General features: G+C 37.2%; 1 protein-coding gene across 1 annotated transcript in view; it reads right to left on the bottom strand.

Moving 5' to 3' along the window:
* pamr1b (peptidase domain containing associated with muscle regeneration 1b) overlaps positions 1-15,202 on the bottom strand; it is a 43,051-nt gene that overhangs the window by 3,755 nt on the left and 24,094 nt on the right. Inside the window, exons 6-11 of the mRNA XM_015601131.3 lie at positions 13,703-13,810; positions 7,067-7,237; positions 6,571-6,759; positions 4,513-5,688; positions 3,064-3,249; positions 2,792-2,858 (exon numbers count right to left, since the gene is read on the bottom strand). Coding sequence (XP_015456617.3) covers positions 2,792-2,858; positions 3,064-3,249; positions 4,513-5,688; positions 6,571-6,759; positions 7,067-7,237; positions 13,703-13,810 — 1,897 coding nt within the window. The remainder of the gene's footprint in view (positions 1-2,791; positions 2,859-3,063; positions 3,250-4,512; positions 5,689-6,570; positions 6,760-7,066; positions 7,238-13,702; positions 13,811-15,202) is intronic.

Raw genomic sequence — 15,202 nt, 5'->3', positions numbered from 1 at the left:
TACAGCTCTGGAAAAGAGGCCACTTCAGTTTCTGAATCAGATTTTGCTATTTATAGGTTTATGTTTGAGTAAAATGAACATTGTTGTTTTATTCTATAAACTACGGACAACATTTCTCCCAAACATTTATTTGCAGAAAATGAGAAATGGCTGAAATAACAAAAAAGCAAAATTGTCTAACAATGCAAAGAGAACAAGTTCATTTTCATAAAGATTTAAGAGTTTAGAAATCAATATTTGATGGAATAACCATGTTTTTTAATCTTGGCACATTCTCCTCCACCAGTCTTACACACTGCTTTTGGACAACTTTATGCCACTCCTGGTACAAACATTTAAGCAGTTCAGCTTGGTTTGATGGCTTGTGATCATGCATCTTCCTCTTGATTATATTCCAGAGGTTTTCCATTTGGTGAAATTTTTTCTCAAATTTAATTTAAACAAATTCAACATTTTGCCTTGCTTACAGCATTGTAATATATCGCACTGTATTGAATCATAAGCCCTGTATAATAATACATATCCTATTGACAAGTTCTTGTCAATACATAGCCAAAGATTTTACAGGACATAACTACATTTAAGTAATGATTATGATCATGTTCTAAGGCCAGTGTAAAATTAAATGGTTTAATACATATAAAATGGATTCATTTAACATTATTGTCTGCAATAACAATACATTTAAATTTGTATTTTAAAAATAAGTATTACACATTCATAGCATTAAAGCTGCAGTGTCGGTGTTGAAATTAAAGGCAAGTTGTAAGTGTGTGGAAAACCCAAGAGCAATAAATAAACCCCAGATATTCAGTAGTCAGATAAATTCCATCTATTCAGAAGTGAAAACTTTGAAGAAAACCAACTTTTCCATAATAAAACATGACATAATGTCTGCACTATTGCACTATTACAAGGCGCCTGTGAGTTTCAAAATCACTACCAGGTGAGGGGCGGAGCTTGCAGGGGGCCTGGCAGTGACTTGCCAGTCCAAACAAACAAAAGAGCACATGGCCAGTCTAAACAAACAAAGGAGTACTGACAGTTCCAGCCATGTGACAGAAGCAGAAACATACTGTTTTGGTTGTGTGTTAAAACCTAAATAGATACCTGAATTGGGTTTGAAAAAAAAAAAAAGAATAGCAGGTCATTTATTATGAGCTGAATTTGACAATAAGTCTAGATTAGGTGCACAGGCCTGTTTCTGCTATAAAAAACACAGCCATTCTGAGAAAGCTTTTTTATTTGTTGACATTGGAAAAAAATAGAAGTCAAAATACCAGGCTTGACTCCACCATTACTGACTTTAAATTAAATATTATAAATAATATCTGACTTGACCTTCACTTGAGTAATTACATTTACAGCCCCGCATCAGAAAAGGCTGGGATGGAATGAAAAATGCAATAAATAATTTTGTTTGGCTTTTATTTCAGTGTAGACAGTATGAGCCCAATATATCTTATGCATTGTGTGATCAACTTCATATTATTTGTTGATATATACATTTATTTTTGCATTTCAGTCCTGCAACACTTTTTTACACAGATGACTTCAGCCATGTCTTTGTAATGTGTGCAGCATATGATTTTTTCCCTTATATTTAAAAAAAAAAAAGCACAAGTATCTCTAGAAAATATGTCATCTTGAAGGTTCTAAATCCAGTGTCCAGTGTGCTTTTCTGCATTAAATCATGCCATTACAAAAATGTATTGATAGAATGCCATTTGTTTGTGACTGATAAGCCCTTTTTTAGGGGAGCTCAGGCAGCCCTAAAGCAAGTCCAAACCCCCCTAAAAGTGAAAACATAAAGTTGTCTTTTTTTTGTTTTATAAATGGAAGATTGGGTCTGACAAGCTAAAACATTTTAAATCTAAGAAAGTAGATAATTAGACATCATTTAAAGACAGTTTTAAATACTAGTAACAGTAGTAAGCAAATGATGCAGGCTGACAATCAACCACTGGCCACTGTTTAAACTGGATTGAGCTGTGGTGCCATTGGTGTGTGTGTTGATATTGATATAAGTCAATATGCTAGATTAGTACTGTCTGTATGTGTATCAGCTAGTTAATGTTACAGAATAATAGAATATATGATGAGACAAGTGATTTCTCACTCCTAATCTGTGTTATGTGTCCTGTGTCATGTGTGTGTGTTGGCAGCCAATCAGCCATGGATATTGGATTGTTTTTTTCCAAAGAAAAGAGGCAGGTTCAGGTTCAGGTAAGAGAATAAAGTAAAAATAAATGATGGGACTTCATGGGTTCATTAAAAACCCTAAAACTCTGATCCTAGATTCACCTCTGGGCAGGAGCACACAACCTTTGACTTGTTTCTTGACTTTTATACACTGTAGTCTCTCTTTGAGGAACACTGTTTCAAACATTTGAATAATTTCCATGCATTTGTTGACAAACTAAATATCTTCTGCTTATCTTTGCTTTTCCCATTTCTTGAAACCTGCTTTTATTATCTGTTTAAAATTGCGTCATTAATTTATTTTACCTCTTTTTTTTTAAAGAGTTGCATGCCTGAAATGCAAGAATAGATTTAAAATAAAAATTAAATTAAGTTAACTAGAAAAAAAAACATGAAATATCTTCATAGAGTAAGCAATCAAATAAAAGTTAAAGTAAATGTAAGAAACACTGTGTTTTATTATTATAGCGTTTTATTAGTTTGTATTTTATTATTATTTTCCATGCTGACCCAACTTTTCCTTATTCGGGGTTGTAAATAGTGTTTAATATCACAGTAATAACTTTAAGTTTATAAGAACTGGATGTACCTGAATGGGACTTGTGGCGGCAGAGCCTTCTGCTTTACAAGCACTGAGACCTTGGGCTCTCGACAAGCTGCAAATACAAACAAAGGCACTCGTGTTATATAATCCTACCTAAGTCAACTTGAAAGACACACACACACACACACATACAAAAAGTGCTCTCAATTTGCATCTTTCTATAAGAGAGACAGTGGATCCATTTGAGTTTTCTGTTATCTCCTTAAAATCTAGATGCACTAGGTACTTGGGTAAGAGACAATGGAGGCAGCTCATACCCCTCACACAGAAAGGCTGTGTGCCACTCCAGGTGCCATTAGGCTGACATGTTCTGCGGGCGTTGCCACTCAGAGCGTATGAGTGGTTGCAGGAGAACTCCACAGTCTCTGGATTTAGACCAGGCACATACTCATAGAAGCCTTGGAACAGCCGTGGGGGTGGAGGACACTTTCTCCCTTCAGCTTCTGAAAGAAAGAAAAAATAAAGAAACAATAGTTAGGAGCAGACTTTCTGTGGTTTATGCATGGTGGAAAAGTGATAGCTAGGGTTTAATCAACATAATTGTTTTACTGAGATATGTGAGACTTTAGATTTCTGTATTATATGGAAAATGCAAATTTAGTAGTAATTTTGTTTACTATCCTTTCTTTCTGAAACTACTATGGGCAGATCACTCTGCATGTTTATACAGCTCCACTTCAGTAGAGGCCACTTCAGCTTCTGAATCAGTTTCTCTGATATTGCAATTTATAGCTATATGTTTTAGTAAAAGGAACATTTATGTTTTATTCTATAAACTAAAGACAACATTTCTCCCAAATTCCAAATAAAAAGAATGTCATTTAGAGCATTTATTTGCAGAAAATGAGAAATGGCTGAAATAACAAAAAAGATGCAGAGCTTTCAGACCTCAAATAATGCAAAGAAAACAAGTTCATATTCATAAAGTTTTAAGAGTTCAGTAATCAATATTTGGTGGAATAACCCTGGTTTTTAATCACAGTTTTCATGCATCTTGGCATGTTCTCCTCCACCAGTCTTACACACTGCTTTTGGATAAGTTTATGCCACTCCTGGTGTGAAAATTCAAGCTTTTCAGCTTGGTTTGATGGCTTGTGATCATCTATCTTCCTCCTGATTATATTTTCATTTTGGTAAAAACAAAAAACTCAATTTTTAAGTGGTCTCTTTTTTTCCAGATCTGTATCTTAACCAGTCAACTATACAACAAATAATCCCTCATCTTTATTATTCCACTTTCCTTAAATAGATCTGCTAATGTGGTTCCTGACACTGTAAGACAAAATGTAGTCTAAGGAAATTTACACAGTAGTTTGTTTGAGACAGAAACAGCTCAGTAAATACAGGAAGAAGGTCCTGTGATTTGGATTAGTGCATATTTCTTTTCCGTTTAACATGAAGCAGAAGCTCCACAGCTTTTTTGGGATTGGACAGAGACCACCTCCTTTCAGGGGTCCTGAAAGGTCCTGGTGTGCCTGTTTAGGTTCATACTTAAGTGTGAGTACTATATTATACTATATTATATCTGAACCGGAGTATGAATTAACCGGAATACAAATTGCTTCAGGATAATTACTACTATAGTATTTTGTGATTATGTGTTACTAGTTAGGTACATTTGCCTCCTAGTTCTGGGGCAACACTGCAGTTGTGTATTTTGGCTAATTATAACATTAACAGGGTTAAGTTTGAATAGTGCTGATTACCAACGATGCTGAGGTTCTCTGCTCCTCTCTCCTTCTCTGTGTGTCGTCTCTCATCTTCAGCTCCTGAATTAACAGGGGGCTCCTCTCTAGACTGGGTTTCTGAGACAGACTCTGTGGTCTCCTCTTTGGCCCCACCTTGCTGTGTCACTTCAGTGACTGAATGTTTCTTAGTCACTGGACTCATAGTTGGCACAATGGCTTTGACTGTGCTGTTATCTTCAGTGGCTTTGGGTTGGATCTTTACGGTTTCTTTTGGCAGCAGCGTCTCCAGGTCTCCCTCTATGTCATTACTATCTACAGGCTCTGTGTTATTGCCAGGGCCGGAGGTGTTTATTGTATAAAGCACATTGTCTTTCTCATCTTGTTTTAGACTGACTATCGTGAACTGTGGTACATCGGTTGCGGTTTCTTTTTTGTCCTTTTCGGGAGCTTTGGGTATGATTGGTATAGTTTCCTTAATGTCCCCATCAATGAAAAGATTCTTTGTGTCATCAATTAGTACAATATCCACAGTGTTTATGTCCAGATCCTTTGTTGGGTCTTTTACGGCATTGTCTTCGCCTTCTAGATCATTGTCTTTGCCTAGGTATTTCTGACCGTGTTTCCCATTGTCTGAATCTTTCTTTCTGACTGTGTTCATGCTGTCATCAGGATCTTTGCCGGTAGTTTTATCTTTGCTAGCAATAGTGGATATGTCCTTTCCAATGTCTTTCCCTGGGTCTTTTCCAATGTCTTTCCCTGGGTCCTTGCCAATGTCTTTCCCTGCGTCCTTGCCAATGTCTTTCCCTGGGTCCTTCCCAATGTCTTTGCCTGGGTCCTTATCAATGTCTTTGCCTGGGTCCTTATCAGTGTCTTTGCCCGGGTCCTTCCCAATGTCTTTGCCTGGGTCCTTATCAATGTCTTTGCTTGGGTCCTTGTCAATGTCTTTGCCTGGGTCCTTCCCAATGTCTTTGCCTGGGTCCTTTCCAACATCTTTCCCAATTTCTTGTCCTTTGTCTTCACCAAGTTTTTCAACTTGTCCAGTCTTGTCCTTTTCACTTGTTGGAGTCTCTATATAAATATTAGTTATATCCGGAATTTTTTCTTTATCTTGACCAGTCTTATCAATAAAGTCTTTTCCGATTTCTTCAACTTTCTTGTCTTTGTCCTTATCTGGAAATGGAATGATCTCCTCTTCTGTAAAACAAATCAGAAATCAGAAAAAGTTGGGACAGTATGGATAATGCAGATGATAAAGAAATGCTTTTTTTATTTTTTTTTTACATTGACTTTATTTCCTTGCAGACAGTATGAATCAAGATATTTCATGTTTCACCTGGTAATTTTCATTTCATTTGTTTATATGAATAAATTTCAGATCATAAAGTGCTGAAGTGTTGCAGGTGATAATTTGTCCCAATTCTTCCTGCAAAAAAAACGGTCAAATATTTTCTTTTGGGCTCTGGTCAGGATTGCAGACAGGCCATGCTAGGTATAGGGCTATGCACTTTTTTGACCGTGTTGCAGGCCTAAAATTCAGGAATGGGTGCATACTAACAAATAAAATGAAATGTTGCGCAGACAAAAAAAAATGAAATATCTTGGGTTCATACAGTCTGCAATAAATGTACAAAACAGAGCATCCATCCATTCCCAACTATTTGGTTTAGAATGTGAATCTGGACCTTAAGCTTAAGCCAGGCATAACTAAGATGACACAATGATTGATGAGAAGCAATAAAGTTCAGTTAAAATTTTAGGGCATTAAAGTCCAAAGTCAAACTTTATAAATTGGTTTCCCAGACAAGGATTCAGTCCTAGTCTTAGAAAACAATGTCTTTTCAATAGGAAATATCCATTCACAGTGCTGTATAGTCCAGGACTAGACTTAATCCCTATTTAAGAACTGACTCTCTATGTTGCTGTACTCTTTAAATTGTTTTATTAGCTTACAAGCATACATTTAACTAACTTACATTTGTTGTAAATGTAATGCTTATAAAAGTGCTCACTGCACTCTAATGAAGTAAATCATGTAGGATAAGTTTGCGTTATCTTGATATCATAATGAAAGTCTACCTTTGACACAGATGGGCGCTGTTCCACTCCACGTGTTGTTGCCCAGACAAGTCCTTTGAGGAGTTCCAATCAGTGCATATGGCCTATAGCACAAGTACTGCAGGGCAATGAGCACATCATTGGGACCATAGACCAGGAAATGGTCTCCATATGCCGGCTTAGGAGGTATGCCACAGTTCTTTTCTGGCACTGAAGAGAAAAGAAGACATGGTGTAATTATCTGAGCTGTACGTGCCATCCTAAGGGAAATTCTTGGTTGGAAAGTTTTCAGTATGGAATTACAGAGCATGTCAAACACATGCATGCTGCTTGCTCTAAGTCCATCATTGCACTGTGGTCATGTAAAGGAATGCAAACATTTACAGTGACAAACACGATTTTGTCTTTCCATTATCATTACGCTAAGTTTCCAACACAGTCTAGATCAGTAACTACTGCTTTAATTACAGGCATATTAAATGCAGTCTTTGCGTCTACCCCTTCACCATTCGCTCACCACACAGAGGAGTCGGCGTGGTCCACGAGCCATCCAGCCGACATGTGGACATGCGGAAGCCCTTGAGGGAGAAACCTGCATCACAGCGGAACAAAGCCTGACCTCCAACCCTGACATCCAGACTCTCCATCGAGCCGTGTTCTGGCATTGGAGGCCTCTTGCACTCCAGCACTGTTGGTTAAAATAGACATTTTCAGTGAACAGCAAAATAAGATAAAGAGACACATTTGTACAATGAGACAAAATAATTGAGATTCCTGTTCATTCTGCCTATTGTTTCTTCTGAAATCAAAAGTACGCTGCTTTTGTTGAAGCAATTGCCTCTACTGTCCAGGGATGGCTTTCTACTAGATTTTGAAGCATTATTGTGAGCATTTGTTTGAATTCATTAAGAGCAGTGTTTGTAAGGTCAGAACATTGATTATAATCACCACCCCACCGAAAGCCCAGCTAGTCAGCTCATTGTTTTATAGAACCCAGTTCCTCTGCTCCACAGTAGGGCTGCAACTAATGACTATTTTATTAGTCGATTAACCTGCTGATTATTTTTACGATTAGTGAGTCACAATTAGTCACAATTATTTTTGTCATGCCTTTGTCATGACATTGACAGCTAAAAATGTAGGGCCCTAGACTAATTTTGCTGGACATTTTTATAGTTGACATACTTTACATACATATTAACCTAAAAGCAAAATAAATTATAGGAGAAATGTACACAGGCTGGATAATTAATGGATGGATTTCCCAAAGGAAATTGAATGTTATTTTCAGGAAAATTCAAGAACACATATATGTCTTCAATGTAAATTGAAGCTGCCAAAAAATGTTGTGTTGTAAACATATGTGGCAAACTTTAGATATTGCACTAGTTTAAGCGTCTGAAGAATGGATTTTAGGCAAACTTTGGGCTGGAATTTTTTTTTACCAGACCTGGCAACCCTGCCCTTAGTAAACTTCTCTGGTGAAGCTGCAGCTCATGGTAAATGAGCTATCTGGTGTGTTAGACATCACTCCTACCTGCAATTTTTTTCCACAGCACCTCCTGTACTGTGCTCCATCACATTTCATCACACTTTAAAAACACCTCAAGAATAGGATACCATGTTGACAAAGTTTTATAGTCGACGTCGTTGATTATGTCGACTATTATGTCGACTATAGCCCTACTCCACATCTCAGTCCCAAAGGGGCTTTATACTCCTCTAACAGACAGCTGGCATTAGGCACAGTGTTAGCAGGTTAATTTGTTTTTTCAGCTTCAGAAAGTACTATTTCATTAGCAGTACTTCTCCACAGAAATAAGTCAGGCTGTGGGAGTGTGTGCATTTGCACATCTGGCTCAGCAACATTCAGTAGGTGCAACCTAAAGTATCTGAATGCATTCATTAGATTAGACATATTTGGACATACAGTGTAATTTCAAAGTCTGAAACTTGCCTCTAAATCTGACCTTTATTTCAGAAACTTCAAGTTGTGCCAACTTGTTTTACGTATGAAAAACTCTAAAAATAGAAATATCACTGCACATTTGAAAGTGTGAATTCACAAGCGTTTTCATTAAGTACTATTATGCACAGCTTTCTGGAGATGACATCACACTCACTTGTCAACAGGCTCACTCAATGTAAGTGGTGTGAACAATGATGGAGGGGTGTAAACCTGTATTTATATCCTCAGTAGAGCACTTTTAAGTCTCAGTAGAACATGCAGTTCCCCTAACATTAGATAAGAGCTGAGTGGGTGGTGGCTTGTTTAATGAGGACTGTAGTTGCTGGCTGCTTTCCAAACCGCATACTGCAACACTAAATGGTATGTAAAAGCCATTATTAGAAGTGCCTTCATTAGTCTCATATGTAAAGTACCGGTATAGAAGTGTGTGGTTTGGGACGCAGCCAATATGACGTCGCCCACCGAACCCCTGACAGGGTGTAGAGCTAAATATGTTATTTTCTTTTTTTTCTGGTATGTCATCACTTAATTAAATAAACATCTGGTTTTAAACACAGTTTAGTTGCGTTTTTACATTTCTACTGAAGTTGATATCATATTTAACCACTTGATTACCACATTCAGGTGAAAAAAAATGTCTTGCGATATTTAGCCATTTTCTGCCTTTTACATCTGTTTTATTTTAATATATAAAAAAAATATGTGAACATACAGGGGTTGGACAATGAAACTGAAACACCTGGTTTTAGACTACAATAATTTATTGTCCCGATGGACAGTTCTGGTAGAAACAGGAGAGTTGAGGTGCACATTGAATTTTGCCGTGATTTGGGCAGCCGTGGTTTTATGTTTTTTGGGATACAATCCGAGTTAGCACCCGAACATCCCTTTCAGACAGCTTCCTCTTACAGCGTCCACAGTTAATCCTGTTGGATGTGGTTCGTCCTTCTTGGTGGTATGCTAACATTACCCTTGATACTGTGGCTCTTGATACATCATAAAGACTTGCTGTCTTGGTCACAGATGCGCCAGCAAGACGTGCACCAACAATTTGTCCTCTTTTGAACTCTGGTATGTCACCCATAATGTTGTGTGCATTGCAATATTTTGAGCAAAACTGTGCTCTTACCCTGATAATTGAACCTTTACACCTTTACTGCTCTTACTGGTGCAATGTGCAATTAATGAAGATTGGCCACCAGGCTGCTCCAATTTAGCCATGAAACCTCCCACACTAAAATGTCAGGCGTTTCAGTTTTATTGTCCAACCCCTGTACTTTAGTAGGAGACATAATAGAGACATAAATATTACATTAATTTCAATTAATTAAAAAATGTCCATTAAGAAGTTAATTCACAACTAAAATGAATATTTTTACTTTGTTTTTTTTTCATATATTTTAAATGTATAATAAATTGTTGTAATTATTATTGTTTTAATTGGTCCAATAATTTATACTGTAATTGCTTTCTTGATGAACACAGTTCTGTCCAGCAGACAGAAGACGTGCTGAAGATACTGTGGGTTGAAGTGTACCATATGCCCACATTACCCCATCTTGCATAACCGTTTCCGGTTATTAATGAGCGATTCTAATAAGCAGCCCAGCGCAGCAGTTCAGTGTCATCCTCAGCTCCGACAGCAGCTTGGCTGCGTCTGTGGCCTGAGCCGGCCTCCACACTCTGACCTGCATGTGCTGGGAGCACGCCACACGCTGTGTTTCCTGTCATCTTCTCAGCCTGATCGGAATGCTCTCTGCTGAGATTTCCTCCGTCAACTCCGACGAGACATTCATTACACCGCCTTTCTCCCATCAGCGATCCTCCTGCGCTACTTACATAACTGTTTGTGCGTGTGTGTGTTGTGTCGTGGGGGTTGTATGAGCGAAAGTATATAAATCACACCTCCCAAACTTTAAAAGCTTAAAGCCCCGGGCTCCTATAATTCCCTTCGCAGCTCACAAAATCACACAACCACAATTAGGTTACAGCAACATTCAATTACAACATCCAATTAAAGTGAGTCATTAGCCAGCAGTCACTTGATGAAGGCTCGGATTGGAAAAGTCGTTTAACTTGGAAAGGAAGGAGAAGTCACTACCGAAAGAGCTTTCGGAGAAACAGCTGTATACAGTAGGGATAAAGCAGACTTTTCTATGAGGGTATTATGTGGCTGTTGTGGGGATTAGGTCTGAAGGATGGAATGGAGTTAAGTAATCTCTGAAATAATGCCCAGCAGACGCAGATTTGGAGACCAAGATGATGTTATGTCTTATGTCAAGAGAGAACATGCAGGACAAGCATGATAGATGACTGTAGGCTCCTGATCAAGGCACTTATTTTTTCATGCTGTTGAGCAACTTTAAAGAATGAACCTGACGATTGTTCCAGCAGTAATATTCAAAGCTCAAAACAACAAACTAGACCTCTCTTAGCCATTTTCCACCAATGTGGAACCTGTTTTGTTCCGGTTCACACACCTGGGAAGTTAGTTCCCAGCTGGAACCAAACAATAGTATGTTTTTTTTGTTTGTTTTTTTGTTTTTTTTTTTTCGCAAACCATGACAACATCTGTGGGTGTTTCTAGTTGTACAGGAGCAAGAAGCAATCAGAGGACAAAACTACCAAGTGTTAAGACTTTAAAATTTAACTCTCCAGTGTTGCAGATACTGTGTATAACCTTGCAGAGCCAGAGCTTTAAGTCCTGCTGATGGAGATTTGAATAAGCAGTGTTTGTGTTGGTCAATATGTATGAGTATTTATTGTATTTGTAGTTTCATTGCTTGCAATTTATTTTTAGGTACTGTAATTACTTTTTTTTCTGGTTCTTGTGTCATATCATACAATGCACAAAACACATATACAATACAAACATAATAACATAAAATATATATTTTTTGTAATTATTGATATTTAAGGTATTTTACTTAAGATCAGGTTGGAATAAACCCTGTAATACAATTGATATGTTTCTCTGGATTTCACACATTTCACCCAGTAACTTGGTTTTATCTCTTTCACTTGTAACAATCTGGCAACCCTGATGGCTCGCTGCTCTGTTTGTTCATCGGTCTCTTAGCTTAGTAGCGAGACTCATAATGCATTTTGGGACACTCAGCTTGTGTAATAAGCAGCGATGTTTACTATAAATCATGATGCATTATGGGAGTTTATAGTGCCCTCAAAATTACGTTCATAATCCACTTCACAATTCGGACACACAAAAATGGAGCCATTTTGGTCACAACCTAAATGTTTTATACTTTTTATCCTGAACATTGTATTCCTTTTTTCTAAAAAGAACAGCATCCGATGTTTTAGAACTGCATATATCATTTTTAAAGCTTTAAAACTCAAGTTTTAAGCCTTTTAAATGTGTTCTTGGTGTAACTTCAACATCAGTAGCAGTAATGCAAGCGAATTAACTGACATATTTCTACAACCGTTTGTTGTAGAAAAAATATTTTTAGTGAAATACATCATTCTGCTTTCCAAAATTATAGGGATGTCCAGGCTAAGTGGATAAGTACTATTTTAATGTTTTGAGGACTTACTCCTAATATAATGGTGGAATGGTGAAATGGAAGTGACATATCCTTGGTCCCATTAAAACTGTTGCAAAAACGGTCCAAGGTTGTTATCAGCCTGAAAAGAACTAGTTCCAGAACCAGTGGAAAAGAGCTTACTTAGTTCCCTTTATGATTCTTTGTTTTTCTTTTCTCAAACCTCAAATTTGGGAGAATTTGAATTGAATATCCAGCATGGAAAGAGCATGACCCCGACACGCCAGGCGAAGAATAACCCACCCAGTTTAAACTCCCAGAAAAGCCAGTCTTGTGGTGAAGTGATAAAATGAAAGCTATCCTAACCACAAACCAACACCCTGCTCCTCCAAACCCAAACCCGGCCTCAACCCTAACCCTGGCTTGGCTAACCCCGTGCTGCTTGCACGTGGCTCCAGAGAGTGCTGGACCATCACACTGAAGAAGAAAAGAGCTTTTACTGATTTGCTACAAGTAATTATTCATTGTGTTTGTCTATCAAATCCTGTTAAAATGGTCTTTATTGTGAAGTGTTTTTGGCTGCAATCAGAAGTGAACATGAGTAATGAGTAAATTATGCTGTGCTACAGTGAGCGCACAGTAAAAGAGTTAAAGTCCACATCTTTTCCAAAATGCAGGGAAGCTTTAAACCTGACAGCCTATAGTATACCTCACGGGAATGAAGGATATATGCACTCAGAATATGGTATGAAATTCCTCCTGCAGATTTTATGTGCATGGAAAAAGCTAGCTCATATAAAAAGGGAGGGTTTGTTTTACCATGAGATTTATAGAGTCAAATTTAGCCGCGAAAATGAGACCACCAGTCCCAAAATATAAATGTGCCAGACTGTGTTCACAGGAGTCGGGGGTATTGTAACTGGTTTAGAAACACGTGTCAGGGTCCAAGCACACAAAAATATAAGGGAGAAAAAGAGAGAGAGAGGGAGAAGGAGTCTGGACCAGTGGATGGTGGTCCAGGCATAATCACAGTGGCTTTTCCACTGGCATCACAAAACACACAAATACATAGTCTGCCAGTTTTAATTTACTAGAGGAAATAGAACTGTTTTGCTGCTAGGACTGGACTTCCCAACCTTTTGCAAACTTGTAAAAAAGTAATCCACCACAAAACGTTCCACAGCTCTTAAGAAATTTGAATCGAGCATTTCAGATACAAACATATGCAGCGCATCAATCAGCATAGTGTATTGATTTGATGGGTAGACTTTTTGTTGTGAAAGATCATGTTTTTAATCTGCTTTAAATCTATGTTTATCCTTGGTGGGAAAACTCGTACAATAAGATGTCGATTCACTCTTCATCTACTTCATCTTATACCTTATACTAATATTAATGGAATTATCTAGATAATCCACCATCTAGCATATCACTGTTTTGCAAATAATTTTAATGATATCTGTCACATATTAAATTACATTTAATTCCACGTCTTTATATATTGGAAGAAATTTTACTGTGCAAAACAGAAAAAGAATGAAACTTTACTGTTTGTAAACCACTGCACTAGAAGATCAGCCTTGTGCAGACCTGATCTGATTCTAATAATAATTTCAGTGTTTGGAGGAGGTGTAAGATGATATGATGATATTAGTGTGAACAGCGGTAATGGATCACTTACCATGCTCACATCTCCTGCCAGTGTATCCAGCTAAACATGCGCAATGGTAGGAGTGAGAGGAGTCCAATATACAGGTACCATCATGCAGACAGGGAGAGGAGGTACATGCTAGATAAACAAACACAAACAAACAAAAGCATTATCACAATTAGAATTTTGATTTTGCATATTCAGGATTTATTTAAATGAAATCACAATCTGCTAATGGACTACATATGTTTGTTTTTTTATCCCCTTGATCCCAATCTAAATCATTGAGTGTGTTTACATTACCTCAGTACACTGAGATACAAAAATTCATGGGATAGCAGTTTGCAAATTAATTATGAAGTGTTACTTCAGAGGAGGGCTTGGGAACACTTATACCTGCATAAGTTGTGAGGTGTTATTTTGGGAGTTTAAGTGAGGCCTAATCTTTGGTGGCACATAAAAGAGACATTCCATTTCCTAAGTTTCCTAAGAATTCATCATAGAAGGCATTATTACCCACAGTGGAAAGCTTAGGTAATGATTGTGACTGGCTTTGTCTGTGTGATGGACCAGCAAAACAATGTGGGAGGATGCTTTGGGTCAGATGCAAAAGGGTGATGTTTTTTAAAGTGCAGTTCTTAAAGTGCAAAAAAACCCCTAAATATTTAAGCCATTTTCACTATCAAACATATTAACATTACTTTACTGTTTGTAAGTTGCTTAACAAAAACTAATCACATAGTAATAATTCAAATAGGCTTAAACAGCTTTCAAACAAAACCCATCCAAACAGCTTGCACAGCCTTAAATAGCACCAATCAGGAAGTGTTGTGATGTCACTTCCTGCCATTTTGGAGGGAAACCAGTCAATAAAAGTCCACCCAAATTAACACAATAATTTCCCCACTGAATAAAAACATGGATATTACCTATCACAGCAAATATCCACAGATCCACAGTTTGGTTCCCTTCATTTTTAGATTAAATATTTAAAATAGTTTGCTAAAGCACACCTGAACAAAGTTGTGGCCAATATCAATACCAAATATTAAACATTAAACATTATATTAATTCTTATTACTAGTTTTATTTTGATGCAATGTTGACTTTTCTCATGTTAGTGATTAACTTTAAAGCAACAAACCAGTTTATTAATGAATTAATAAAGATTATTTGAACAAACATGTGTCTGTGTATCTGAAATGTCCATTTTTAAATATAATGGCAGAAATTAGCTCTGTAACAGTCATGGCTAGAATTGTCCAGATTTTGTAATGGATTTCTAGGCTTAAAGATAAGTCTAAGATATTGGAGGATCCTATGCATCCAGCATTTTGATTAAACTGGTTGTGCAGCTTTTCTGCAATTTTAGATGGATGGATGGATGGATACTTTATTTATCTTGAAGGACATTTAGGAACTTTTTTCACTTACTGGACCTGGCATTATCGCCTTCTGTGTTGTTTACATAACCACTTAAAGACTGAGAGAATTATGATTGGATTATTGAGTGCATTTTTCTGCCATTAA

The sequence above is a fragment of the Astyanax mexicanus genome, chromosome 2, assembly GCF_023375975.1.
Source record: "Astyanax mexicanus isolate ESR-SI-001 chromosome 2, AstMex3_surface, whole genome shotgun sequence".
NCBI lineage: Eukaryota > Metazoa > Chordata > Actinopteri > Characiformes > Acestrorhamphidae > Astyanax > Astyanax mexicanus.
The sequence above is the reverse complement of the archived record's forward strand: the minus strand, read 5'-3'. Positions and strand labels throughout refer to the sequence as shown.